The sequence below is a fragment of the Syngnathus typhle genome, linkage group LG9 (assembly GCF_033458585.1).
Source record: "Syngnathus typhle isolate RoL2023-S1 ecotype Sweden linkage group LG9, RoL_Styp_1.0, whole genome shotgun sequence".
NCBI classification, from domain to species: Eukaryota; Metazoa; Chordata; class Actinopteri; order Syngnathiformes; family Syngnathidae; genus Syngnathus; species Syngnathus typhle.
This window is the reverse complement of record NC_083746.1, coordinates 11,121,882-11,148,361: the sequence shown is the minus strand read 5'-3', so window position 1 is coordinate 11,148,361 and position 26,480 is coordinate 11,121,882. Positions and strand designations below refer to the sequence as shown.

General features: G+C 43.9%; 1 protein-coding gene across 2 annotated transcripts; it reads left to right on the top strand.

Moving 5' to 3' along the window:
* Window positions 1-4: 4 nt before the first annotated feature.
* Window positions 5-25,603, top strand: galnt13 (UDP-N-acetyl-alpha-D-galactosamine:polypeptide N-acetylgalactosaminyltransferase 13). 2 transcript variants are annotated; one of them, XM_061286500.1, is made up of 12 exons: window positions 5-214; window positions 1,246-1,524; window positions 2,605-2,773; window positions 4,730-4,896; window positions 5,132-5,339; window positions 5,472-5,642; window positions 5,776-5,893; window positions 6,441-6,621; window positions 7,858-7,997; window positions 8,709-8,807; window positions 12,220-12,354; window positions 24,782-25,603. In XM_061286500.1, exons 2-12 carry the CDS (start codon window positions 1,383-1,385, stop codon window positions 24,920-24,922), a joined length of 1,671 nt encoding a protein of 556 aa, XP_061142484.1. In that variant the 5' UTR covers window positions 5-214; window positions 1,246-1,382; the 3' UTR covers window positions 24,923-25,603. The 2 variants fall into 2 exon arrangements, with proteins under 2 accessions (XP_061142484.1, XP_061142483.1); XM_061286499.1 differs by having other exon boundaries at window positions 5-354.
* The last annotated feature ends 877 nt before the right edge of the window (window positions 25,604-26,480 follow it).

The following is a 26,480-nucleotide window of genomic DNA, read 5'->3' as shown; positions in this document are numbered from 1 at the left end:
GGAGACATTCGCGGGTCGGTGTGGAGCCGTTCTAGATTCCTACGAGAGAATCTCTTCTGTTCTCAGTGCTTAGCGTTGTAGTCGCAAGAGGGGTGCATGTCAAGACCGGTTTTGCATAAAACATCCAGAACGAACCGGCTGTATTGGTGAAGGAGAGAACCGAGTGACTGCGGCGAGATTGTGCCAAGGAGTCCGTGCAAGTGCCGCGATGATGGTGAGCACCTCACGGGCGACGACATCACACCGGTTTGTTTACTATGTGCTGAGACGGACATCACCGCGGTGTGCTTTTCACACGCCACGGGAGGATTCATTCATTGCCAGTTCACGCAAACGCTGACGACTCCTTACGAGGTATATTTGTACAAATATTTTTGCGTGATGACGCGCGACATATTTGTCTCCAGAGGCAATTCCTTCACATTGCACCATGTCTGCACAGAGCATGTGACCATAGTCTGACGTGATTTTAATGTGTGGGGGGAAATGTGATGCGCAGTGAAAAAACGCCACGCACACTCGGGATAATCAGTGTGAATGTTGTCTTTAGATTTTTTTTTTTTTTTTTTGGAGGAGGGGTGAAAGAAGCTTCACTCTATTTACTTAATGGACTTAATGGGATCTCCTCCATAATCCCCTCCTTCCTATTCCTCCTCTTTCCTGGCAGGGCGAGTACTCGTTGCTATTTGTTTTTTTCTCAATTATTAGTGCCAATATGATAATGCATTGTCCTGTTGGATACTCAAAATTGAGGAAGATGAATGTGCTTCCTCACCTTCGGTAATGCATGAGAAACATCTCAATGCTTGTCCTTTTTAAGGCAAGTGGTCAGAGCCAAACAACTTTTGCAGAATAAAGTACAGGCCAGGGGAGCATTTTAAACGAAGAGGAGAATTTGAATGTTAAATTCCTTGTGAATTTCTTGCCTGCATATTTCTGGCACTTGGTTGATATGGGTGTAGGTAGCCAGGCAGAGGTTACATTAAAGTTTCTCTAGTATTAGCTTTGCTCTGAGTAGAATGAAGTAGAATATGAAAACTATTCAAACACACAATGTTCTCAGAGGAATACTTTATTACAATTGAGGGACTCGAGTAACGTTGAAATTGAATAGCCATACAAGTTAAAGCAGAAAACAGACAGATGGGACTTAGTAAATACATGACAAGTCACAGAAGTGGGTAATGTCTATCTGTAAACAGTCCAACATTCTGAATTGTTTTGTGTCTTCTGTCTCTCCTGTAGCATGATGCCGGCAGTTCAAAGTTGTCCAGTCTCCTTCCAAAGTCCTCCCGCCGTCTTCAGATTTCCAACACCGCACCAGCACACCAAGCTCTCCTGAGCGCTTTGGCTGGCTGGCCGGCAAGCATTCAGAGGATTTGATGCGGCGGTTTGTCTACTGCAAGGTGGTCTTGACCACCTCTTTAGTCTGGGTGCTGGTGGACGTCTTCCTGTTGCTCTATTTCAGCGAATGTAACAAATGTGACGACAGGAAGGACCGCTCGCTGCTTCCTGCCCTCCGCGGTGAGTCCAAAAGAGGTTTGATGGTGATTTAAGTCTTCAGCGGTTAAACAGGCAATGACAGCAGTAGCTTAGATAAGACCTTTAAGATTTGACATGAACTGGGCTGCATGATTGGAAATAGCATCATGGGTTGCAAACGTTCTATAAAAGGTCAACAGTTTCCGATCACTGCTGATGGCCGTCCCGGCAGGTCTGGGGAAGCAAACGGCCACATACGCCTAATCTGATTTCTCATTCCCGACTTTCCAAGTCAAATCCTTGTACTCTGAGCTACTCCCAACAACTACTCCAATACTGCCGTTTTTAATGCTGGGCTTTTTCTTTGTGTTTTGGTCCTTTTAAGATGTTCATTTCCCCCACAATGCCCTCCAGTAAGCTGATTTCTAAGCTGCTTTGAAGGTTGGACTGAGGCAGAGCTGCCAGTTACTGACACTAATTATGATCCAAATGTCTGGGAACATTAAGTCGTTTTGCTGGGCAAATAAACAACCCGCCTAAGACTATCATTTATCGTCTTGCACAGGTTGCGCTTTGAGTGTTGACTGTTACCCTAGTCATAAAAAACAAAGTTGAGTCTTCTTGAAGTCGTAAATAAGTGCACTGTAATGAATGAAAGTACATTTGAATCGCAACTCTTTATCGTGGCGCCCTACCCAATGTAGATATTGATTAGATGGATTGAAATGTTGATTGGCAGATGCAAGGAAAGCTTTTTTTGGTGAGATCTTAAATTGCATGCAGTGATGGCAATAAAGGAAATCACTCGAGGTTAATAATCAGCTGACACCAGCACATTTCCATTTGTGGAGGGTTGAAGAGAATCCTCTTAACCTCCGGCCATGCCGCTAATGTGAGCTGCGTGCCCCCCTTTCATTGCAAACAGTGCGTCTGCTCTAAGAGATTATTAGAGAGAGCTGGAGTGTCGTCATAAATCCACGGGATTTATTTACATTGGGCTAATGGTGCTCCTCTAGCGCTTTACAGCAATTTGGCTGTGAGAGTAACCGGGAAATTTAACGTGAGTGTGTCGATCTGAAAAAGGCATCGGTTTGCTACATGAATTTTCGCATTGTGTTTCAGCCGTGATATCTCGTAACCACGAGGGTCCCGGTGAGATGGGCAAGTCAGTTCACATCCCCAAGGAGGACCACGAGAAGATGAAGGAGCTCTTTAAGATAAATCAGTTCAACCTGATGGCCAGCGATATGGTTGCACTCAACAGGAGCTTGCCGGATGTCCGGTTGGATGGGTGAGTGACATGTTCATTGATTTGTCATCTATTAATAATGTCTATAGTGAGATCATATTACCTTTTAATGAGCAGAGTAAGCTTAAGTATCAATAAAATCACTTTAATTTGAGTCTAGACAGCAATTTCATCCAAAGTCACTGAGTTATCAAAAACTGTCGACGTGTAGTCCCGACGAAGCAATCGCTCACAGAAAAACGTCCAAAGTGTATTTATGTAGCACGGCAACTCTATCTTTGCTCGCCCATTTCTTTGCTTCCGCTCAACCGCGTCGCGGAGGCGTCAGTAGAAGGGACAGGAAATAATACTGCTTCCTCCAGTTCCACCAGGGTGGTCACAGAGGCGTTCTCAGGTCAGTTGTGAAAAGTCCAAGGTCTCCCCAAAGCACTCTTAAAAATTGGACATGCCAGAGTCACCTAAGATGGCTCCTCAAGGTTATGGCTCCAAAAAGAGTCGAGCTCCTCCCAGAGTTTTAACTCACCTGGTAACAGAGGTGAGGAAACGGGAAACACTTCCTTAAAGTAAGCCTTAAGAACTTTACAGGTTAAGATTAGTCGCAAACAGGTGTCCTTGAGCATCCTGCATTGTTTGAAAATGAGAATGGTCGTTAGTTTCAATCCCTGCTAAGTGTACAAATAATATTCAAAATGCATTTTTTAACAACAAACTTGAGAGCCTCCCCTTCATTTTCAGTGGGAACAGTGTTGTTGGTCTCCCTTTTTTGCTAGTGCGTCATAGTCTGGAGTAAAATTTGTTGTGGCAATTCTTATTGATGTTCATGTGGCTGAATGTCACGTCGCGGACGTCGAGCCAAATTAGCCACACTTTTCTAAACACTCGGCACTGTCTCCACCTTGCTTTTCCTTGGGCGACTCGTTTTAATAGAAGGATTCCAGGGGAAGGTTTGTAGGTGGCTTTAGCGTAATACTGTATCTGAAAGCTCAGCGCGCATATTACAAGAATGCTGTCGTTACAGCCCACGCTCTAAATTCGGGACTGATACAAATAGAGCGCGGGTGCGCCATGTCCGTACTACTGAGTACGTACACGCACTTGTAAGTGTGCACTGAGCTTTCCGACACGGGTTCCGGTAGTAAATGCGCAGGCGAGCGGTTCCCCATCTACTGGGGAAACGCAGTCATTGCAGGCAAAATGACCAAAACAAATGTTTAATAATACAATTTATTCAGGGTTGGCGGGACGGATTAAACGGTCCCGTGGGCCGGATGTGGCCCGCGGGCCGTAGTTTGCCCACCCCTGATCTAGACTCTTAGCTCCTGCTCCAATTGATCAGGTCCATGTAAGATCCTTGAGTGTACATTTATTAAAAATGCGTCTCTTGATCTTACAAAATGATTGATTTCTTTATTTGTAAGGTCAGACTGTCTGTCCTCAGCAGCTATGTGCTGAACAGCTTGGAAGGCTGCAAGTTTTCTAAATCGCTGACTCTGAATGGCAATCACGGTTTTGTGCTGGAGGGCAACCTCCTGGCCTAGTTGTGTCATTCATTGGTGTCACTCTGAATAGGCAGGACTAAAGTACAATGCTGCCTGCTCTGCTGACTTCTAACACCCTCCGCTACCTCCCACTCCCTGGTGTCCTCCTGCTTGTCCAGACTCATTCTGTATTCAGCAGCATCCAGTTCCTGCACCTCAATTGTTAGCACTGATGGACATCTGTCTCAGCTAGCCTAAGACGAGCTGGTGCCAAAGTCAACGTAGCTTATATTTTCCACTTTCTTTCAGTGACATCTGTTCAGAAATCTCAAGTTCTATATCTCCCAGATGTTTGTTTTTTTAGTTTTCCCTTGCCCTCCTTCATGTATCTTCAGAAGTAAAATATACGATGATGACTTTACAAATCAACAAACCAAATCAAGACATTCAGTTTGTTCTGTTACTTGTAGCATTTATTGACATACTTAATTGTTTGGGCGTTTTATTTCCATTGAATCAGCTGCAAGACCAAAGTATACCCAGACAACTTGCCAAACACGAGCATCGTCATCGTGTTCCATAACGAGGCATGGAGCACATTGCTGAGGACAGTCCACAGTGTCATCAATCGCTCTCCCAGACGCTTACTTGTGGAGATTGTGCTTGTGGATGACTTCAGTGAGAGAGGTTGGTCTTACTTTCATCACCTCAATTACCTCAATTAAAGGTTTTACTCTAATGGAATTATTCAATTCAAGGAAGCTGTATTTACTCTTGACTGAACTGTTGTTGCCCTCTTGAGATGTTGATAACAAATAAATAAATGACAACTATAAAAGGACAATAGTCCAAATCCAAGTAGAAGTGCTTGATTGAATTGAGTGATTCTCTGTTTCTTCAAGTGGATCTTGTTGTGTTCCAGACTTCTTAGGGAAAAAGTTGGAGCACTACGTGCGGACCCTTGAAGTGCCAGTGAAGATTTTAAGGATGGAGCAGCGTTCAGGCCTTATCCGAGCCAGATTAAGAGGGGCAGCTGCCACCAAAGGTCAGGTCATCACCTTCCTGGACGCTCACTGCGAGTGTACCGTTGGATGGCTGGAACCCTTGCTGGCCCGCATCAAAGAGGACAGGTAGGAGTCATATTCAATTTCTCTCACCAATCATGAAGTATCAACGGTTGTAATATCAGGGGCTGAAGTTTACTAAAGCAATACAGTTTTAATCTTAAATTCAAATTCACATTTGTTGTTGTCGTAAACCAGGACTGCGGTTGTGTGCCCCATCATCGACGTCATCAGCGACGAGAACTTTGAATATATGGCAGGCTCAGATATGACCTACGGCGGATTTAACTGGAAGCTGAATTTCCGCTGGTACCCGGTTCCCCAGCGGGAGATGGATCGACGTAAGGGTGACCGAACGCTTCCTGTCAGGTAGGCAAAGTACTGGTCTCTCATTTGATGACTGATTTCTCTCTTGAGTGAAATTGTTTCATCAGCGCAAGAGAGGAAGTCAGATGACATAAGTGTTACACCGCAAAAGTCTAATTTTGTGCGTCTCCCTCAGGACCCCCACCATGGCAGGAGGGCTGTTCTCTATAGACAAAGCATACTTTGAAGAAATAGGAAGCTATGATCCAGGGATGGATATCTGGGGTGGGGAGAACCTGGAGATGTCTTTCAGAGTGAGTGACATGTGTGATGATAGTGAAAAGACATTTCTCTTTTCCAATTATTCCTTTTTTGCTGCTACAGTCGAGGCCATTTGTTTAACTTTCTGACACTGAATGTAAATGAAAGCCCATCTACGGGCTTTTAAGCAGACTACATAAAAACGCCTCTCTCGCCTTTTTGTTGCTTTGCCGTGTTTCCAATCGATTTTGCTAAGTGGGAGGGGAAAAAAAGCAGTAAGAAAACTTGGCAGAACAGTCATTGAATTTATGGAGTTCCACCATTACTGCTGTGGTTGATGATACTCTGAAACATCTTTGATGTATCTAATTAGGATCTCAATCATGAGATGGCAGAAATGAGCCTCTCCATCTCCATAGTGACATTTAATCCTTGTTGTGGCCATTCTGTATATTTGAAGGCTATTTTCCCCTCATAATTGACAACATATTTTATGATAATGTAAACTGATGAATCAGTAAAGTTGGGTCACGTCAAAAGGAAATGATGTTATATTTTTGCCACATCTTATGAATTTACACTGTCGCTGTGTTTGTTCAGATTTGGCAGTGTGGCGGTTCCTTGGAGATTGTCACGTGTTCCCATGTCGGGCATGTTTTCCGGAAGGCTACTCCTTACAGTTTCCCCGGAGGAACGGGTCAAGTCATCAACAAGAACAACAGGCGGCTGGCAGAAGTCTGGATGGATGATTTCAAAGATTTCTTCTACATCATATCACCAGGTTACTCAGCACACAGAAACAGCTAGCCAAGTCTACACTCATTTGTTGACACCCACAGCACTCACCAGGCCAGGCCTCGCCTTTTAAAGCCATACACACTTACAGATACCAAAGTGAAATGCGAGTATGGCGGCCCCCAGAACATCCACATTTCTGTTATCCAATTTATCGATTCTCAAAGTATTTGATTGCTGCATCCTAGAATAAGGTAAACGTGACGTCAGGCTTCTCCTGTAAACAATCAAACTCAGCAACAATATCTGGGGCACGACAAAATTCGTCCACTTACGGAGACACAAGAACAAGGTGCAGACAGAGAGGAGCACCCCCCCCCCCCATCTGCCCGCTTGCTAATGTGATTAGCCTCCAGCTAGGCTCTGCCGGAAAGCTCCACTTAAATGTTTTAGATACCGGCCAACCTTCCTGGGATCATCACTAAATCAGCCGGATCTTAAAGTGCAAATTGTGACCTTTCTGCTTCACCTTAGCAGGGGGGCTAACGGGTGGGGGTGGCGTGATGGACGAACGCTTCTGTATAGCGCGGCCCCTCAATCGCTAAACCGATTCAAATGATCAGTTCATCCTCACGTTCTGCAGGAGCCTGATAATTGAATGAGGTGTGTTTAACGAGGGAAACTTGGAAAACATGTAGAAATGCGGCACCTGAGGACTGGCGTTTGAGACCCCTGCTTTAAAGGGAGTGATGTGGGAATACGATCGGCGTTTCGTGTTGCCATTAATACATCTTCTTCCTGGTCCCTGCGCTGCACTGGTGGTTTTGCGATCAAAGAGGCTATTCATCAGCCGCAACATGTGATGCTCGGAACAGACGCAGACTGAGCAAAAGGGAGCCAAAGACAAATTAAGATGCCAGGGGGCAAAAAAATAAGAAGGGCCTTCGCTTTCATCTAAATTGATTTGAAATTAAATTTCCCCCGATAATAGTGTGCTGACAAATCTAAACGTCGACAGGAGTGAATGAGTTAATCCCGGCAATACCTACAAAAGGCCACTAGCTGACAGTATTGTCTTGCGCACTCACAATTATGTGTCAGCTGTTTATTTTTAAACCGTTGTGCAGTAATAAAGTTGAGCCTGAAATGAATGGACACACTTTACATTACTTCCCATGGGTACAATTGTTTTAGAAGTAGAATAACTTGAAAGTCAAGCCAGCATCTCAAATCCGATAGTATCCACTTGTACTGAATCTCAAAGTCCAAATTGCGCCTGCAGGTGTGATGCGCGTCAATTACGGGGACGTCTCCTCCCGCAAAGCCCTCCGTGCAGCCTTGAAGTGCAAACCTTTCTCCTGGTATCTTGAGAACATCTACCCGGATTCCCAGATCCCTCGAAGATATTACTCACTTGGTGAAGTATGAGATTTTTTTTTGGTCCTGTGATTTCCCCGCGATGCTGCTGGTACACTGCCTGACTGCGCTGTGAATCACATCTTTGCTTATTTTATTGCTTTGGGACAAATGGAATCTAAGGAGGGCTTAAGAGATGAGTTTCAACATCCCTCTGTGTTTGGCTTGTACTTGTATGATAAACAAACAGTGGGATGTACAGGAGGGAGGTATTGCTACGAGCACATTGGTGATATAATACTTGGGAAAAGATGTTGCACAGTCGACTACACTAGATGCATTTTAAACACTATGATAATGCATATTTGAACTTTGTTAGAATAATGTCAAATATACAGCTAAGCAATTAATGTTTGCGTCAAACTGCTACATGAGTATATCTTGGACTCAGCGGATGATTTAATTAACTGTAAAACTAAAAGTCAGCATCAGAAATCCACCCAAGATTCCGACCGGTGTCCTTGGAAATTCAGTGCTATATCGACTTTTGTTCTCCTAGGAAATAATGGCCATATAATGTTGCCAAGCCAACCTTAGGCTACATTAACACTATGTTCCGTTGAGGCGGTAAGAAACTGACTCAGCTGCGGTAAAATGTGGTGAAGGCAACTATTCGGACATGTGTTTTCAGTAGTCAGTGTTTATAGAAATGACCAGCTGTGCAACTGTTTGGGTACGGATTCAACAATCATTTGTAACAATGTTTGATGTGGACAGATCAGGAACGTTGAGACCAACCAATGCGTCGACAACATGGGACGAAAGGAGAACGAGAAAGTTGGCTTCTTCAACTGCCACGGCATGGGTGGTAACCAGGTGAGGAATAACTTGCGAAATTTCTCCGATCAGTTTATAGTTTACCACTGATATTGCCACCCATATGGTAATGCCCCCATTAGTGGTTAAGGCAGGGGTGCTCAAACTTTTTCAGCTTACAAGCTACTTTTAAAATGACCAAGTCACAGTACCCACTACAATAAATAAATAATATAGTGCGTGTATTTTTGTAACGCACTTAGAAAATGACATTGTGAGAAAAAAGTCCAACTCCCATTCCGTATGAAAGTGATACGTTTTTGGCTTCTGACTTGGTCCAGCAACCCCACTCATTTTTGATGGTCATAAACTTTCTTTTGTTTAATAGAAAAAAGCGAGTGCGTGCGTTGATTAGCTTATAAACTTTGGCGGTTTGTGTGTGCGCGGCCGTTAAACATGCTGCGGTGAGGGGTTGTAGTCACTGTCTATTGCGCATGTGCGGTTCACTGTGATTGCCTCCCGACAGGCCTACCTGTATGTCAATCAAGCGAGGGGCTGGATTCTAGCATACAGCAATTATTATTTTATTTTTTTATAAACGTCATGCGATCAACCAGTAGTAGCTTGGCGATCGACCGGCCGGTCGATCGCGATCGACGTATTGAGCACCCCTGGGTTAAGGGATAGCCACAGCTGCCACGGGACTTTCAATGGGTCGATTGAACAAACTATCGTAATTTCCGGACTATAAACCGCACCGGACTCTAAGCCGCACCAGCTAAAATTCGGGGATATTTTAGTTTTTTTCTTATATAAGCCGCACCGGACTATAAGCCGCACGTGCACACGCATTTTTTACAAAGAAAGACCGTACACAGAAAGCCTTTTTAAAGTTTTAATAACATACTTTAACATGTCTTTCTAAACATTGCCTGTGAGGCAGCAGTAGTACCGCAGCAACACGGAAGTGTGCACGCGAGTTATTAACAAAGAAAGACTGGACACAGAAAGCTTTTTTAAAGTTTTAATGACATACCTTAACATTTCTTTCCAAACACTGCCTGTGACGCGGCAGTAATACCGCAGCAACACGGAAGTAACACAAGACTAATAGGGCTGGATTAAAAAAAACATACCGGTAAAAGTCACTGAGACGCGGCGGTAACACAGCAGCAACACGGTAGTACAGCACCAACAGGCCTCGTTAAAAAACGTACCAGTAAAAGTAAAAAAAGAGCCATTTCCATCTTCCTCCTGTACACTGAAACCATCGAAGTCTTCCTCCTCAGTGTCCGATTGGAATAGCGTTAGATATCCTTCGCCTCACACTTTCTCAGTCTCTCTTTCGTCGTCGCTTTTATGCATTTCTTCGAGTGTGATGAGGGTCTGGTTATGCTAATTTTATTCATGCACGAAGCGTTAAATTACATTAAACTAGCGAGCGACACGTATAGCTCCAGAGTAGACGGGACCACGAAATAAAGAAAAGGGTGACGCAACACAATGTCATCAACATCGACTGCCTTTAGCTTAAAAGCGGCATCATATGCATTTAGGGGTGTAACGATTCATCGATACACATCGATTAATCGATATAATGCTCTCCGATTTATTGGCATTGATGCTAAACGTAAACATCGATTTATATCGCCGTGTTTGACCTCGGACATTAGACGCGACTTTATTTTGAAATCCAGTTCATTGTTGCTTGCTTCCTCTTTCCGGGCGCAGTGCGCGGCGTGTTGCGTTGTGAGCAGAGCAGGCACGTGAGAGGGGAGTCGACAACTAGTACCCGGCTCCTGGGCTGGTGCTATGGCTAGTGTCCAAAAAGACAAGGAAACTTGCTCCCCTTTAGGCTTCGAGTCATTCGTTTGGAAGCACTTTGGATTCCAAAGAAAAGATGGCTCAACGGACAAGACACGTGCAGTTTGTAAATCCTGCCATCCGGTGATCAAATATTCAGGGACCACAAATCTCGCCGCACATTTAAAGGAAAAAGACGACATCAAAGTTCAGTGTTAAAATAAGCACTTTGTATACTACAATACTCTTGTAATTTCCTAAATAAAGAGTTTGCAATACCTTGTTGATTTTGCGTATGAATTGTTATAAATCAGGATATTGTTCTATATTTTTTGTTTAAAAAAATATATATATTGATCGTAGAGCACTATATCGTGATGTACCGTGAATGAATCACAGCAGGCTTTAAGACATCGGCAAATATAGTATCGTGCTTCTTTGTATCAATATGATATCGTATCGTGACAAAACCCGCGATTTACACCCCTATATGCATTTCTTTTGTTCCCCATAATGACGATTTGTGTATAAAAGCTTCCTTTCAGTAATGTCCGTCTTGATCTCGTTCCGTCTCTTCTTTGTGTGAATTATACGGCACTATTCGCCTATCAAAACACAAACTGGCACGTCTTCTTCGGCGCATTATCTCTTCCTCGTCTGTCTCGCTCTTGCTTCCTGCTAGAGCACCCCCTGGAGGCCGTAAAAATTCATAAATACGCCGCGCCACCATTTAAGCTCTATTTCCCTCTTTGACAGCCAAATCGATTGCTTTTAACTTAAAAGCTGCATCTAATGCATTTCTTCGTGTGTTTTCCATGATGAGGGTGTGTGCGTGATGCGCGAAATGTTCAAAGCACAAACTAGCACGTCTTCTTCGGCGCATTCTCTTATTCGTCTGTCTCGCTCTTGCTTCCTGCTAGAGCGCCCCCTGGAGGCCGTAAAAATCCATAAACACGCCGCGCCGCCATTTAAGCCTTGGGGTTCAAAGTAACCTTCTGAATAAAATGCATTAAAAGTTCACGTTCATTACAACTTGTTTTTGGTGAGCAAAATGTCAGAAGAATTGAATTTAAATGCTGATTGATTGGGTTTTAATACAATGCAGATGGTCCAAACAGCGCCACTGCTTTGTGTAATCTCTGAGTCACATGGCAGAGTAAGAGAAAGGGTTTAGAGCCCTTTGACGCAGGTCACCTAGCGTGCATTCCTACTAAAGCTCATAATAGTCACAAGCAACACAGCCAGAATAAGCAGCAGCCATAGTAGTGTTTCAAAATAGTATTTTTGTTGTTTTTTTTCTTCAAGATACCACAGTGTATAAAGGTGATCAAGTCATCACAAACATCACAAAGAAAAATCCTTATATAAGCCGCACCTGACTATAAACCGCAGGGTTCAAAATTTTGGAAAAAAGTCGCGGCTTATAGTCCGGAAATTACGGTAATATAAAACACATACTGAACATTTATCCACAACAAGCAGCATGCAGCCGGGCTAACAATTAGCCAATTTACAGCTAGCTACCAACCTGAGCGTTTTGAAATATATTTGATCGCTGTAATCCTAATCTTCATTGAACCCCAACATGTTTTTAGTAATTGGAGCAATATGAAAATTCCACATTAATAGATTTCATAATTTAAGGCTCTTTTTGTGGACTTGATTTCAGGTGTTCTCATACACGGCGGACAAAGAAATTCGGACAGACGACCTCTGTTTGGACGTCTCCCGCCTTAATGGGCCCGTCGTCATGCTCAAGTGTCACCACATGAAGGGCAATCAAATGTTTCAGTACGATGCTGAGGTAAGAAATTGGATACTTTCCCTGAATGAAAACATGCCTAACTAGTCATTTGTCCAGCAGGTGGTGCTGAATGTTATTTTTTAAACACACATTTTACTAGAGCAGCTGTTTTCTCCTATTGTGTGTTGTCTTCTTTCACCCAGTTTATTGGCAAATGGGAATATGATTTTGAGGTAAGCAATAGGATCCATCACCTGACAGACATTTCCCCCAATGGTGCTAGTTTGTGAAGCCTAAATAGTAACATATTTCTCCTTATACACTGTGTGGAGTCTTGGTGGTCATTAGATTCCGTTGTCATTGTAAGCCTGTGCACCTTTTAGAATGAATAGAAATTGTTTGGTGCGGTTTCAGAAAGAAATCCATTTCGAACGACATTTTACGTGCATGAACAATAAGATGTGTTGATTCCAATGCACCAGATTTTTATCTGAAAATTTTACTGTATTTAAAAAGCAACAAGAAGTAAGTAAACATTTTTTTTATAAAAAGTCTTTGATTGAAATTAAATCTCAACGCTAAGGACAAAGTATAGAAACTCTGCCACTGTTTGTATCTCTCTTCCTGAGTCTTCCGGCACACTAAATCATATTCTAATCCATTTATTTGTTGTTCACATGGGAGACAGACGTATGACCTCAGCAGGGATCATAAATAAGTGCGCTCATCAAGGTCGATGTGTGTTTTGAATTCAAAACAGACAAGATAGACTGTTTATTTTTAGTCAACCTGTGCCCGAAAGTGGCCGGGGTTCTGTGGGGCTCCATAAATGCCAATTTCGATTTTCGTCTTGGGTCACAACCTTAAAATTACTTTGAGTTTATCAGTCTATGGGAGATATTAAATCCACAGGGAGAAGGGGGTGGCGGTGGTGGGCCATGCAACTCCCACAAGAACTTTGATATCTTGTGCAACACAGGAGGAGGGACACAAGGGTCCCTCAAAGACTTTGATCAGACCAGGCATTGTGTCTAAGATCTTTATCTCCAAAAAGGCACAAGATGGTATTACATTTTCCTTGGAGCACTGAACAGTAGTTTGCTGTCTATTTTTAGAGGCGTGATTCCTGAGAGAGCTGATATTTGGTTTTCCCATGTTAGCAATGTATTGCCCTGAATCGCTGTCTTTCGACAATCAACAGTTGACTCGATTGTGCTTTTTAAGTCTAAACGTAGTTCCAAGGAAAACATTGTTTTAAAATCTGTTCTGACTCTCAAACAGACTGTCCAGATGGAGTACCATAAGCCTATTGGTATTTTTCAGCCAATAACATTCCCTTATGAATATTTCATCAATTGGATCACGTAAAGAAACCCTTTACATTTGAGTTGGTCCAAGAAAGTTGCCTATATTTCTCGGAGTTTTAATAGATATTTCTGTCAAGCTAAGAAAAGTTTGCCGCTACAGGGGCTATACTGTCTTGTGGACTGTGAAAGTGGGTTGGAGGGTAGCTTTTCCACCAGAAAGGGTAATGAGCAGCACCTTGATTTTGAGAATGCCCCGAAGCATTCACCCTCCCGCTGTCACTCAACCACTAGCAACCATATTAGCTTCCAAATCTGGAATATCACGATGGTACGGTACTCCCATCTGAATAGCCCGGTAGACTTAATGTCATCTAAATAGTTTCACGCTACGGCAGATATGCTTTCAGCCGTGTCCAAGACCCAAAGCGTTTGAGCTCTTAGGAATCAACAGACTTGGATAGGGGACATTCGGGAAAAACTTGGAGGTGACCCACTTTTAAGTGTAGCCTGGACCAAGCTCCTTTTGAGTTGCATCATCTCTAGCCAGTGTTTGCTGAAATGTGGTCTCTCTGCATCGCTGCCCATGTTTGTTCCGGTGTGGCACAATGCAATACTACCTTAGATTGGTACAGCAAGTCTTCTGAAACAACTCACTCCGCGCTGGACCAAACAACAGACTGGCGACACCGGCGTGACCCCAGTGCCTTCAACTTTTCAGTCACTTTAGATTCCTGCGTGAACCCAAGTCAGGAAATGGACATACTGAACTACTACTGAATCAAATTCAAATCAATTTAGAATTTTGAGACCTAGAGAATCAATATGGAAATTGAATTGTGCGGATCTGAATAGTACCGAACTCTGGAGCTTATGTCAAGCCCCCAGAAGAAAAAAGGGTATCGATCTACTGGCAGACAAGAGGAGTTGATGACCCCTCCCAAAAAGAATCAAGTAAAGAGGGATCAAATGATTTCCCTCGAGCTGCTGCTGTATATGATGGCGTAGCCTCATTCCCTTGAGGTCTGTGACTTCCAAAGCTTACTTACAGCAGGCTTACATCCAACAGTTCAGTCCATTTCATACAGTCATTTCCAAATTGTATTTCAATGACATCGCAGTCCTTCCAATTAACCCCTGCAGCGTGAACAATTTGCATAAATAACACATTAACTTCCAACGGCTGTGACATTTGTGTTCTTCGCCCGGAAAGCTATTAAAACACGAAAAATACATTACAATTTGTGCTCCATTAGCGAGAGCCTCATGGTGATTTGCATGTTTTTACATTCTGTATGTAGTGTTTTATTCATGAGGTTTTTTTTGTTTTGTCCTATTACCCAAAACTGACACTAAAATCTTGTAGTTTGAACTGATGAGGTTAAATTAAACGCAAAGAAAAAGCCCAAATCAGTATTTAGCGTGGAAATGTTCTGCCAATAACACTACGACTTTCCTTCCCTTTTGCTGGCCGCAGAAGCACACCTTTCTCCACATTATCACCCAGTCGTGTCTGACCATCAGCCGCCTCGAGGACGGCACCTTCGGCCCTACTGTGGAGTACTGTAACAACAGTCCTCTTCAGGCCTGGATCCTGCACAACTTAACTCAAGTGGAGGTTGCTAGGCGCCTCTACTACAGCGCCACTGACTATTTTCTTTAAGCTTCAGCTGGGCTCTGAACGGCTTTCGAGGTGAGCAGTATTGTAGAGAGAAAGTAGCTAGAGTCAGGGCTCGAAACTAACGATTGCCCGATTGCCCGGGGCAAGTAGCGATGGCAGACGGGCAAGTAGAATTTTTTCCTCACTTGCCCGAACTTGCCCTGCCATAATACCATGTTTTCAAGCTGTAAAAACACGATTTTGTGCATAATTTCTCGCAACTTCTGCCGCTTCTGGTCCGACATTTTGTTTTTTAGGGAGCGGTTAGTTTCTCGTGTAAGTCTGCAATACATTGATAACGGCAAAGCGCTTCGTAATTAAATGCATGCTCCCTCACTCGTCCCTGGCTCTTCTGCGCCTGCGCACCAGCAGAGCTTGTTTCCGGTTGGCGGATACGAAGGCATATGAAGGCAAAACTTATAGTGTTGTCTTTTTTATTGCAAAAATGTGTCGGGCAAGTAAAAATCCACTCCAAAAAAATTCGGGCAAGTAAAATTTTGTTTCGGGCAAGTAAAATTTTCTCCAACTTGCCCGAGGGCAACTTGGGCAAAAAATAAGCTTCGAGCCCTGTAGAGTGCTAGAGTAGAATACTAGTTTGGGTTACTAACCGACAGTAGACACTTGAAACACGGTTGGGATTTGTTGCCTTGCTCAAGGGCAGAGATCAAATAAGGCAAAATAATCTTTATACGTCTGCATAGGACACAGCATAGCGGCTAGCCTCGCTAGCTTCGGCTTTTGCGGGCTAGTCAGCAAACTCTGATTTGTGCTCACGTTGGAATTTTTGGTGAGAACAGATCAAGTCTGTTTTGGTCAGGTTGATTTTCAAGTATTAATTCGAATGAAGGCTTTTAGGAAGCATTAAGGATCCTTTGGTGATGACTTTTCATAGAGAAGGCATGTAAAGAGAGGCACACCAAGCCATGCCATGACAGATGTCCCATTGAGCTGGTTCAGCGTGTACGACGCTATCCACGAAGCCTTTTGTCGGTCGTCATGCTAAATTAGATCTCATTTGACATTTGTTTTCCATCATCAATATTTAATGTTGAAAATTCACTTGCTGCCGGGCGAGGGCGTGTTTATTTTTAGTTCAATATTGCTTGTGTGCGAGGTTGATTGAAAGGGGGCTGACCATTGTTTACAAGTTCTTTTGAAGTGATCCTTCATTTTGAACCGTGCCTTTTGTGGACCTGGTCCTTCAGGCCTCTTTGCCATCGGCAGCTGCGTACACTGTACTGTGCTCGTGTTATAAAACCCACCAATGCCAATTATCGGCAGCATTCTGCCTGCTCATTTAAATGCAGCATTTGTCTGGTTTTGTCTCTCTCCAGCCAGGTGTCTATGCAGCTCTGTTTACTCCCCGATGTGTTACCGGGAGTCTGAATGGTGTTTTGTTGTGCCGTTAGAAAGGAAAGAAAAAAGATGGAAAGAGCAATTTGACTGGCTGCGTTTCTTTTGTGTCCAGGTTGCGTAAATTGGGTAAGGATCTCCCATGGTTGCTAGTGTGTGTCAGAGCAGTCAGAAGTGACCTGCTGTTTGATGGCCTGAATTGCCTTCACTCTTAGTTCCGTATACCAAGAGGGAGAGCTCAGAGCGCCACGCCATTAGAGCCGACGAGACTTTTGCAGCGAGACAAAGGAACTCGTCGTTTTCGTAGAGCGGCTCTTTCCAAAGTCGGCATGAGCGCGCGTTATGCAGGAAAGCCTTTTCAGTGGTTCATGTGAGCTGCCGGGCAACCAAGGATAATGTTCCTCAGCTGGGGCTTACGGTCAGAACCTGTCTTCATTTAATTAACCAAGTTCAGCTGCGCACACATTCAGCAGCTTGCTCCGAAAAGACGCCGCTCGGTTCGCCGCGAGGCTGAGATGAGTGTTTCCGTTTCCCCGAGAGGGGACATGAAATAATTATGAGCAAAGGACAGGACCTCCATACATTTCTTTTAAACCTGGAAAGATTTTTCTCCTTCAGTTGCAAGATTCCTCAGCCATTTCATTTTCTAGGATACTGCATTTTCATTATTACGCAAAAAAGCCTCTTATTTGTTGTGTTATCTGTTTATTTATTATTTATTATTACTCTTATTATTTATTGTTTGTGCCTTCTTGTTTTTTATATTGCGTCGTTTACTTGTATGTCTGTCGTGTAATATGTCTTGTCACCGTGGGATAGAGAAAACGTAATTTCGATCTCTTTGTGTGTCTCGGCATGTGAAGACGTTGACAATAAAGCAGACTTTGACTTTGACTTTTTTGACTTTGACTATAAAAAAGCCTTGATAAAGATTACGAAAATAATTTCACAATCAAGCAGACTATCTTGTGCCAAATAGTATGTCCTTTTTAAAAATAAAATGTCTTTAAAAATACTATCGAGTTACAAATTTAACCAAAGAGTTCACAAACCAAAGCAATCTTTCCCATTAAAACACATGGCAATGCTAACTAATCATGACCACTTGTATCTTAAATCATCATTCCCCAGCGAAATGATTGAAAAGGCAATTAATATTTCCCATTCTCTCAAAAGGATCCAATAAAAACTTCCACTGTGAATGTTTTAATTAAAAAAAAAAAACACTAGCATCTGGTGCCTTGTTGAAAGTACAGCTTTCCACAATGAGATTTGACAAACACATACCGCACCCATATATATATTTTTAACTATAGCAGGGGTCTGTGTTCTACTGAGTGCTCTTCTCCTTTTTAGTTTTTCAGGGGAAGGATTATTCGGAAGGTTTGTGATGTTGTACAACACCTGCTCCCTTTGTTCTTCTGTTTGAACAAAGCTGCTGTGGAAAAAAAAAAATGCACCGTATTGCCTGACTTCATGATGTGTGTGCACTTCTTTGTATCTCTGTAGAGAAGGTTAGGCGCTTACGTTTTATGACCCAAGTGCAAACATAGCTCCAGTGTCTGTGTGCACACTGGTTTGAGTTATCTCCCGACAGTCCAAGCGCAATCTCTCAAAAATGAAGGAAATCTTGAATTAATAAAGAACTGAAATGCCAGTTGGATCATTTGGCGTCATATCTAGACGAAGGATTGGAATCAGCTTTACTGGACAATTATGTTGAACACAAAAAGTGTCGAGTGAAATGAAGGACCAGAGCACAGAAAATGCAATCTTGCAAAAATGCCCGAACTACAATGATGCCTTCCACTGCCCCGCCCCCAAATTGTTTTCCAGAGCAGAGGCAATGCTTGGGATTCTGTCAAGTAAAGCTACTCTAGTGGGGAGTAAAATTGTAAAGTACTTCTGTGGGAATTCACTTAAATTCTAAGTTTTAATAAGTTTTTTAGTAGGGGTGTAAATCGCGGGTTTTGTCACGATACGATATATCGATACAAAGAACTACGATACGATATTTGCCGATATCTTAAAGCCTGCTGCGATTCATTCACGATATATCGCGATATAGTGCTCTACGATCGATTCTTTTTTTTTTAATAAAAAAATATAGAACAATCTCCTGATTTATAACAATTCATACGCAAAATCAACAAGGTACTGCAAACTCTTTATTTAGGAAATTACAAGAGTATTGCAGTATACAAAGTGCTTATTTTAACACTGAACTTTGATGTCGTGTTTTTTCTTTAAATGTGCGGAGAGATTTGTGGTCCCTGAATATTTGATCACCGCATGGCAGGATTTACAAACTGCACGTGTCTTGTCCGTTGAGCCATCTTTTCTTTGGAATCCAAAGTGCTTCCAAACGAATGACTTGAAGCCTAAAGGGGAGCAAATTTCCTCGTCTTTTTGGACACTAACCATAGCACCAGCCCAGGAGCCGCGTACTAGTTGTCGACTCCCCTTTCATGTGCCTGCTCTGCTCACAACACAACAACGCCGGGCGCACTGCTCCCGGAAAGAAAAAGCAAGCAACAATGAACTGGATTTCAAAATAAAGTCGCGTCTAATGTCCGAGGTCAAACACGGCGATATAAATCGATGTTTATGTTTAGCATCGATGCCAATAAATCGTAGAGCATTATATCGATTAATTGAGGTGTATCGATGAATCGTTACACCCCTATTTTTTAGTATGTCTTTTCCTGTCCTGGCCACCTCAAACAAGGCTAGTCCATCTCTTGGCCAGAGAGGCATTTATTACTTTGAGATAGGTTTCCGGGTTTCGACTTGAGGAGTCCACGAGGCACCACAATTGGATTGATTTGACGGCTGCGTGTGGACCAAGGCAGAAGTAATCTGGGGAGACTGTTCGCCGCTTCTCCACCAGAATTAGTTTAGTTTTAGTGTTTTTATTTATTTATTTATTTTAGCCATTATTAAAGTTTAGTTTTTAGCTTCTAGTTTTAGTGTGCACTGCACCTGGACCGCGGCGAACCGCGGCAAACCTCCACGGAGAGGAGTGCCTACTACGGCGCGCCCACCCCACCACCCCCCGCCAAGGCATCCTGGCTAGCCTAGCCAATGGCTAACACTCAAGTTCAGTGTTCTCCAACCGGCACTATGTTAACTTACTCCATCCCCCGCTTGCTGGAGCTGAGTAATCACACCATTCCAGGGTGTGTCTCAGTCATCAAATAACTCGGACTTCTCCGCAGACCACGTTACATCCACAGAAGCACCCGTCGTAACTTTGTTTTCTCCCAACCCGTCCATAACACTGTACCATTCATCTGCTCTTCCTCCGCCCGACACCCCGTCGCATGTACAACACGTCATAAGATACCTGCCGCACTTGGATCTTATTGTAGCAACCATGCGGGGCTGCAGTACTCCAGGTGGCCTGGAAAACATGGGGCGGACTTTACTCCTACACGGAGCGGACTCCGACACAAGACGGACACCGGGTTGCCGGGAAAACACGGAGTGTTAATTTCTCCAGCACGGGACGGACACCAACACGGAGTGGATTTCACTCCAACACAGAGTGGACTGCACTGCATGTGGCACAGAAAACGTGGAGTGGGTTTCTCTCTACTTCGCCCCCTACCTAAACACAGCCCCACAGCCACAATCAAAATGGATCTCCTCAACATCCAAGCACTCACCCGTAAATCATCATTTATTCACGACCTCATCCTGGACAAAGGCTTAGACATAATGTGCCGGACTGAGACCTGGCAACCACCCGATGTCTATCAATCCCTCAATGAAGCCTGTCCCTCTGGTTATAAATACATAACTAAACCTCGCAGCACTGGCCGTGGCGGTGGCCTGGCTGTACTCCACCGTCTTGATCTAGAGCTGTCCCCCCTCCCTCTACCTGATCACTCCTCATTCGAATCCCTTGCATTCAAATGTAAACCTCCATATCCTATCACAGTTTTACTTATTTACCGCCCTCCTAAACCAAACTCCTCTTTCATTCCAGAACTACACGATCTACTCACCACCCTCTGTACCTCCACTTCCTCTAATCTAATCATATTAGGTGATGTTAACATCCATGTCGACACCCCCTCCCGCCCCCCTGCCTCTGACCTGTTGCAACTATTGGACTGTTTACACCTCACCCAACATGTAAATGTCCCCACACATGACAAAGGGCATACACTTGACCTTGTCATCTCCTCATCGGCCATAAGCAACCTGCAGGTTCCCGAGGTCGATGTGTCTGACCACAAACTTATTCAAATGGAACTTCCTCTCCCACACCCCCACTCCAAACCCAAGCGGCAAATCTCGTTCAGAAATTTCAAAAACATCAACCAAGACACTATAGCACAGGACCTCCAGCTTCTCTCCTCCTCCTCTGCAACCTTTACATCAGTCAGCAAAGCAGTGGACCATTACAATAACTCTTTGGCCAAACTTCTAAGTATCCACGCCCCCCAAAAAACCAAAACAGTCACCTTTTCACGCTCAGCCCCCTGGTACACCAGTGAGCTGCGTCTGATGAAGTCAACTGGACGCATCCTGGAGCGTCGTCTTAAAGCCTGCACAAACAGGCCTACAAAGGACATCAGAAGGACTACTCAAAATCCCTTGGGACTGCACGTGCCCAGTTCTATTCCAATATCATAAACAATACCCCTGGAAATTCGAAACAGCTCTTTTCAACCCTCAACCACTTTCTCAAACCCCAACCCACCACTCCAACAGAATCCTCAGAGGTAGTGTCCAATAACTTTATGACCTTCTCTACCGCTAAGGTTGACAACATCCGCACCCAGCTCCTCTCCTCTTCTTGCCCCACTACTTCACCTCCTCCCCCCCTTCCTTCCACCCGGGCCAGTCCAGCCTCTCCGCTGCTTCTCCCCTATCTTGCAGTCGGAGGTAGAAGACATCATCAAAAAGATGAAACCCTCCACATGTGCCCTGGACCCTTTCCCCACAGCCCTCATTAAACAACAAACCTCAGCCATTAGTCCCCTAATAACCAATGTCATCAACCTCTCACTCCAGTCTGGCTCTGTACCCCCTGCATTGAAGACTGCCATTATTACCCCCCTGCTCAAAAAACCTTCACTTGACCCGGACAACCTTGCCAACTACAGACCAATATCTGACCTCCCGTTCCTCTCCAAGGTTCTGGAAAAAGTGGTAGCTGCCCAACTTCACACTCATCTCACCCGCAATAACATCGCTGAGAAATTTCAATCCGGGTTTCGCTCTGGCCACAGCACTGAAACAGCACTTGTTAGGGTCACCAACGACCTTCTCATGACTGCCGATGCAGGCTCCCCGTCACTTCTCATCCTCTTGGATCTGTCCACTGCATTTGACACTGTCCACCACAATATCCTCCTTAACCAACTTCACTCCACTGGATTCTCTGGCACTGCTCTAACCTGGCTTCAATCCTACCTCTCGAACCGGACCGAGTACGTTTCCCCGGGGGGGAAAAAATCCGACACTCACACCGTCACCTCCGGTGTCCCCCAGGGATCTGTACTCGGTCCTACTCTCTTCACACTCTACATACTACCCCTCGGCAATATAATCAGGAAGTTCGGCATCTCATATCATTGTTATGCGGACGACACCCAGCTATACCTCAAACTTGACCCCCCGCTCTCCATAACCCAGCCTTCTCCATCTCCCTCATCCATCCTCTCCCTGTGTCTGGAGGAGATAAAGGCGTGGATGAATCTCAGCTTCCCGCAAGTTAACAGTGACAAAACCCAAGCTATGTTAATTGGCACTCCCCATCAGATCCATACCTGCCCAATAACAAGCATCTTATTCGCCGGTCTCACTATTCCCCTCTCAGCCACTGTCACCAACCTGGGTGTGAAACTGGACCCTCAACTCAACCTTGAGTCACACATAAATCACATCTGCAAAACCTCCTTCTTCCACCTCAGAAATATTTCCAAACTCCGCCCCACACTTGCCCTGACGGATGCTGAGAAACTTGTCCACGCCTTTGTCTCCTCAAGGCTAGACTATTGTAACGCACTCCTCATCGGGATCCCTAGCAAGAGCCTCCAGAGGCTTCAGTACATTCAAAACAGCGCTGCTAGGATCCTGATGAGGGTGCGGAAAAGCAATCACATCACACCCATCCTCCGTTCTCTGCACTGGCTCCCCATCAAATTCCGAATTGATTATAAGATCGCCCTCCTCACTCACCATTGTATCCTCGAACATGCTCCTCCATACCTCAAAGAACTCCTTGCCCCAAAACCTGCCACCCGAAGCCTCCGCTCATCCAATTCACACCTTCTCCACGTTCCGAAAACCAAGCTGCGCACCATGGGCGACCGGGCCTTCTGCCATACAGCCCCTACACTGTGGAACTCCCTCCCCGACCACCTCAGAGCACCCCAATCCGCTGACTCTTTCAAAACTGGACTTACCGTTTTTTTCCGTGTATAGTGCACAATATTTAACTAATTTATTGTCCTAAAATCTGGGGTGCGTATTATACATGGGTACAAACAATTTTTTTAATTTTTTTTTAAAGTCATGGTACAACAAAACCAACAACAGGACTGACCGACAAAGTCGTGGAACAAAAAGACAGGGTGACATTACCAAAGACAGGAACAGAATGACAGTAACACATGCAATGATCCAACGGTGAGCGAGGGGCAGACAGGACTTAAATACAAAACACGTTACATCGATTGAGGTGACACAGGAAGAGCGGGGTGACGCGAACAGAAACTATGGCAACCTAGACACATAGCAAAACTGGGGACGAGACATGACAAATCTCCCCCGAAATAAAACTCACCTTTCTTCTTGTTTGTTGTCAATCGCGCATCGCATTCAGCCATCCTGCCCAACACACTTGGTAAAATTCATAATTGACGACACATCGTTTGATGCGATGGTGCAATCCTCGATGGTGTGTTATTGTCAAATATTGTTTGTTTTTTGGTCTCCATCGCGGACCGGACGTCATACGGAGGCCGCCATTACAGATGCGCAGAACGGTTGCGCAAGACACGTCAGCTATATAAAGAGCGAGAGTTCAGTTCTCCACCTATTAGTTTCAATTCCCAGTTTAATTAGCAGTTTCAATCAGCAAATAACAAAATGCGTATTACAGGTAATATTTTATTTCACAACACTTTGCCTTGTTCCTTTCGTCTCTGCTGTTCATTTCAAACACGCTCCATACGACCGCAATGCTCTTGTATCAGACGCTCGCTCGATCACCTGCTAGTTTGTCGTCTGTCACAATGTACCCTACACAAATCCGAAACATTTGTTGCGGCTCCGAGTCACGACGAGGGGCAAGTTTTGGTTTCCAAGGGTGTTTTTATTCCTCTTCAACGTCTCTCCCATACAGAGCCGCCTCGTTCCCCTGCGCGCACGGAGCGCGGTGGTGCGTTTAGGGGCAGTCGGAGAAATCAACGCCAACAAAAAAAATGACATCCAGCCTAGTTAAGACCATACCAAAGACTATAAAAATGGGGCCCATTGCCTCCCTGCGTGTGTGACGATCTTTGGGACTTAAAAAAATAAATAAAATAAAAAATAAATTAAAATTTTTTTTTAAAAAATTCATAAAAATTGGGTGCGTATTATACATGGGTACAAGCTTTTTTCCAGCATCAGCATGCCATTTTTAGGGTGCGTACTATACATGGGGGCGCACTATACACGGAAAAAAACGGTAAAACTCACCTTTTTACCTTAGCATTTCCGTAATTTCGCTCATATCTTGGTTGTCGTCCAGGTATTTTAAACTTGTCCTTGTTTTGTTTCTTGTTTTTTATCTGCCATGTAGCACTTTGAAATTCCCCCGAATGTAAAGTGCGTTATAAATATAATTCATTATTATTATTAAATGCTCCACTCAGCTTGTCCGTGGGCCCCTGAGCTTCAAACAACGTGAGGAACATTGTCGTGCTGCGCTTAAGCTTAACTCATCGGCTCTGTTTTTCTCATCTGGACGTCTTAAGAGCTCTTATTTCTCTTCTGGCTCCTCTGGAGCATGCCAAAGAAATGACAGCAGAAAAGAGAAGCTGAGTAAGGAAAATACGGAGCAAGTCCATTCGTCAGCAAGATCTTGTGAAGACGTGACACTTGAGGTTAAAAGTGTTTGCGTGGCCGTTAACTAAAAAAGTATGTGGTTGTTTTCTTGTTTCTCCAGAGACTCACCTTGCTGCACGTCAACAGCAACCAATGTTTGGACATGCCCTTCGAGGAGGACAAGATGGTCCCCAGCTTGAGGAACTGCAACGGAAGCCGCTCCCAGCAGTGGCTGCTCCGCAACATGACGCTGAGTCTCTGATACCGCTGTGATCCAGGTTCTCCATGCCTTCAACGGGTGGCTCTAGCCTTGATAATTGCCTCCATGGTCATTGATAGAGAACCCTCTAGTCTAGCACACAGCCATCTTGCACTTTTTACACCTCATTTCAGGTTCAAGAGATGCTGCCCTTCGGCCTAGATAACAAGCTGCACAACTGGCAATTAAATTGGCTGCCTGGTGCACAAACAGCGCTAGTAAAACCAATGCTTTGCTGCTGCACATGCAATGATGAAAAAAAGAGAGCGTCTACATTTAAATGTACAAGACTGTCTGATGTCCTGGAACAATCCTTGTTGATGTAAAAGTAAATCATCCTCCTTTCATATCAGTGGTTTGTAGTCAAGTGAAGACGGGATATTGACGGTAGATGAAAATGTCAATATTTGACAAATCCCCAAAAACTATCTGCTCATGATGTATCAGTTATGATTTTTTATCATTTGTCTGTGTGAAAATATACACATTTTGAAATGAAACAGTTTGGAAGTTAACGTTGGAACCCAAAGCAGCAACAGAGTGGAATAATACTGTAATGTTTTTTTTGTTTTTTTTAAACAGAGTACCGATACTTGTTTTGAGTAAGTCACCGATACCGTGTACCAATACTGGATAATGCCATGACGTCTTTAATTTTAGTAAAATATTGTTCAAAACCACAAATCTTTCTTGAATGTTGCTTGATTTTCACTAAACACTTTTTCAAGTAACTTTTCATTGCTGACATTTTTAACATCAATCTGCACTTTTTTTTTTTTCCAGTCTTGCCATGCATTTCAATTTGTTTTAACTATTGGGAATACATTTTAGGCATAAGAAAAAAATTCACTCACTTTGATACCGCAAGGTGAAAGAAAACAAAAGCGCCGCAACAAAAAGAGCAGACAAGGACAATATTTGTCTTACCGCAATGGGAGGAGAAAGCAATGGTTGCCAGGAAAACACCCGAGATTTAAAGAACGAGGAGCTGAATGGGGCAAAAAAAAAGCCCCATTGGCTCATACAAAAGAACAATCTGGCGTCTTGCGGTTGTGCATGCAGAGCACAGCGGGAATCGATTGGGTGCCGATTCCTAAGAGCTCCCATGGGCTAGCCACCTTACTAACACCCCTCAGCTTGGCGTGCCCCCCTTCTCCATCCCACCCCAAGGGAACGAGACAAAACAGGCAAGCGCCAACTGACAGTAAAAACAAAAGTCAGACAGGACTTGAGGCAAAATAATGTCTCTGGGTAAGTATTTCCCATGGCAACGGTTGAGCGACGTTTGTTGCTAGGAGATGCGCTGTGGAGATTTCCTAACATGTTCCAGAGAAATTATTTCGGAGCTCCCCGAAGCACAAGTATAATTAAAAAGTCAGAGGTCCATCAGCTGTCCTGACGTGACTGAACATTTTTCAACAGTAGGGTCGCCGCCCGCCGCTCAATACCTATTATTTATTAAATTCTTTTGAGGGTCATCCTGCATTGACAACTTTAGTCATGTAAAAAAATTTTTTGTGTGCCCTTCCCTAAAATATAAAAACAATGCTCCTAAACAACG

What these genes read in the sequence shown, in the direction of transcription:
- galnt13 (XM_061286500.1), top strand. Translation starts at nt 1,383, where the DNA reads ATGCGGCGGTTTGTCTACTGCAAGGTGGTCTTGACCACCTCTTTAGTC. An exon ending in GCTGCTTCCTGCCCTCCGCG is followed by an intron (nt 1,525 to 2,604) that starts GTGAGTCCAAAA and finishes ATTGTGTTTCAG; the next exon opens with CCGTGATATCTCGTAACCAC. An exon ending in GATATTACTCACTTGGTGAA is followed by an intron (nt 7,998 to 8,708) that starts GTATGAGATTTT and finishes TGATGTGGACAG; the next exon opens with ATCAGGAACGTTGAGACCAA.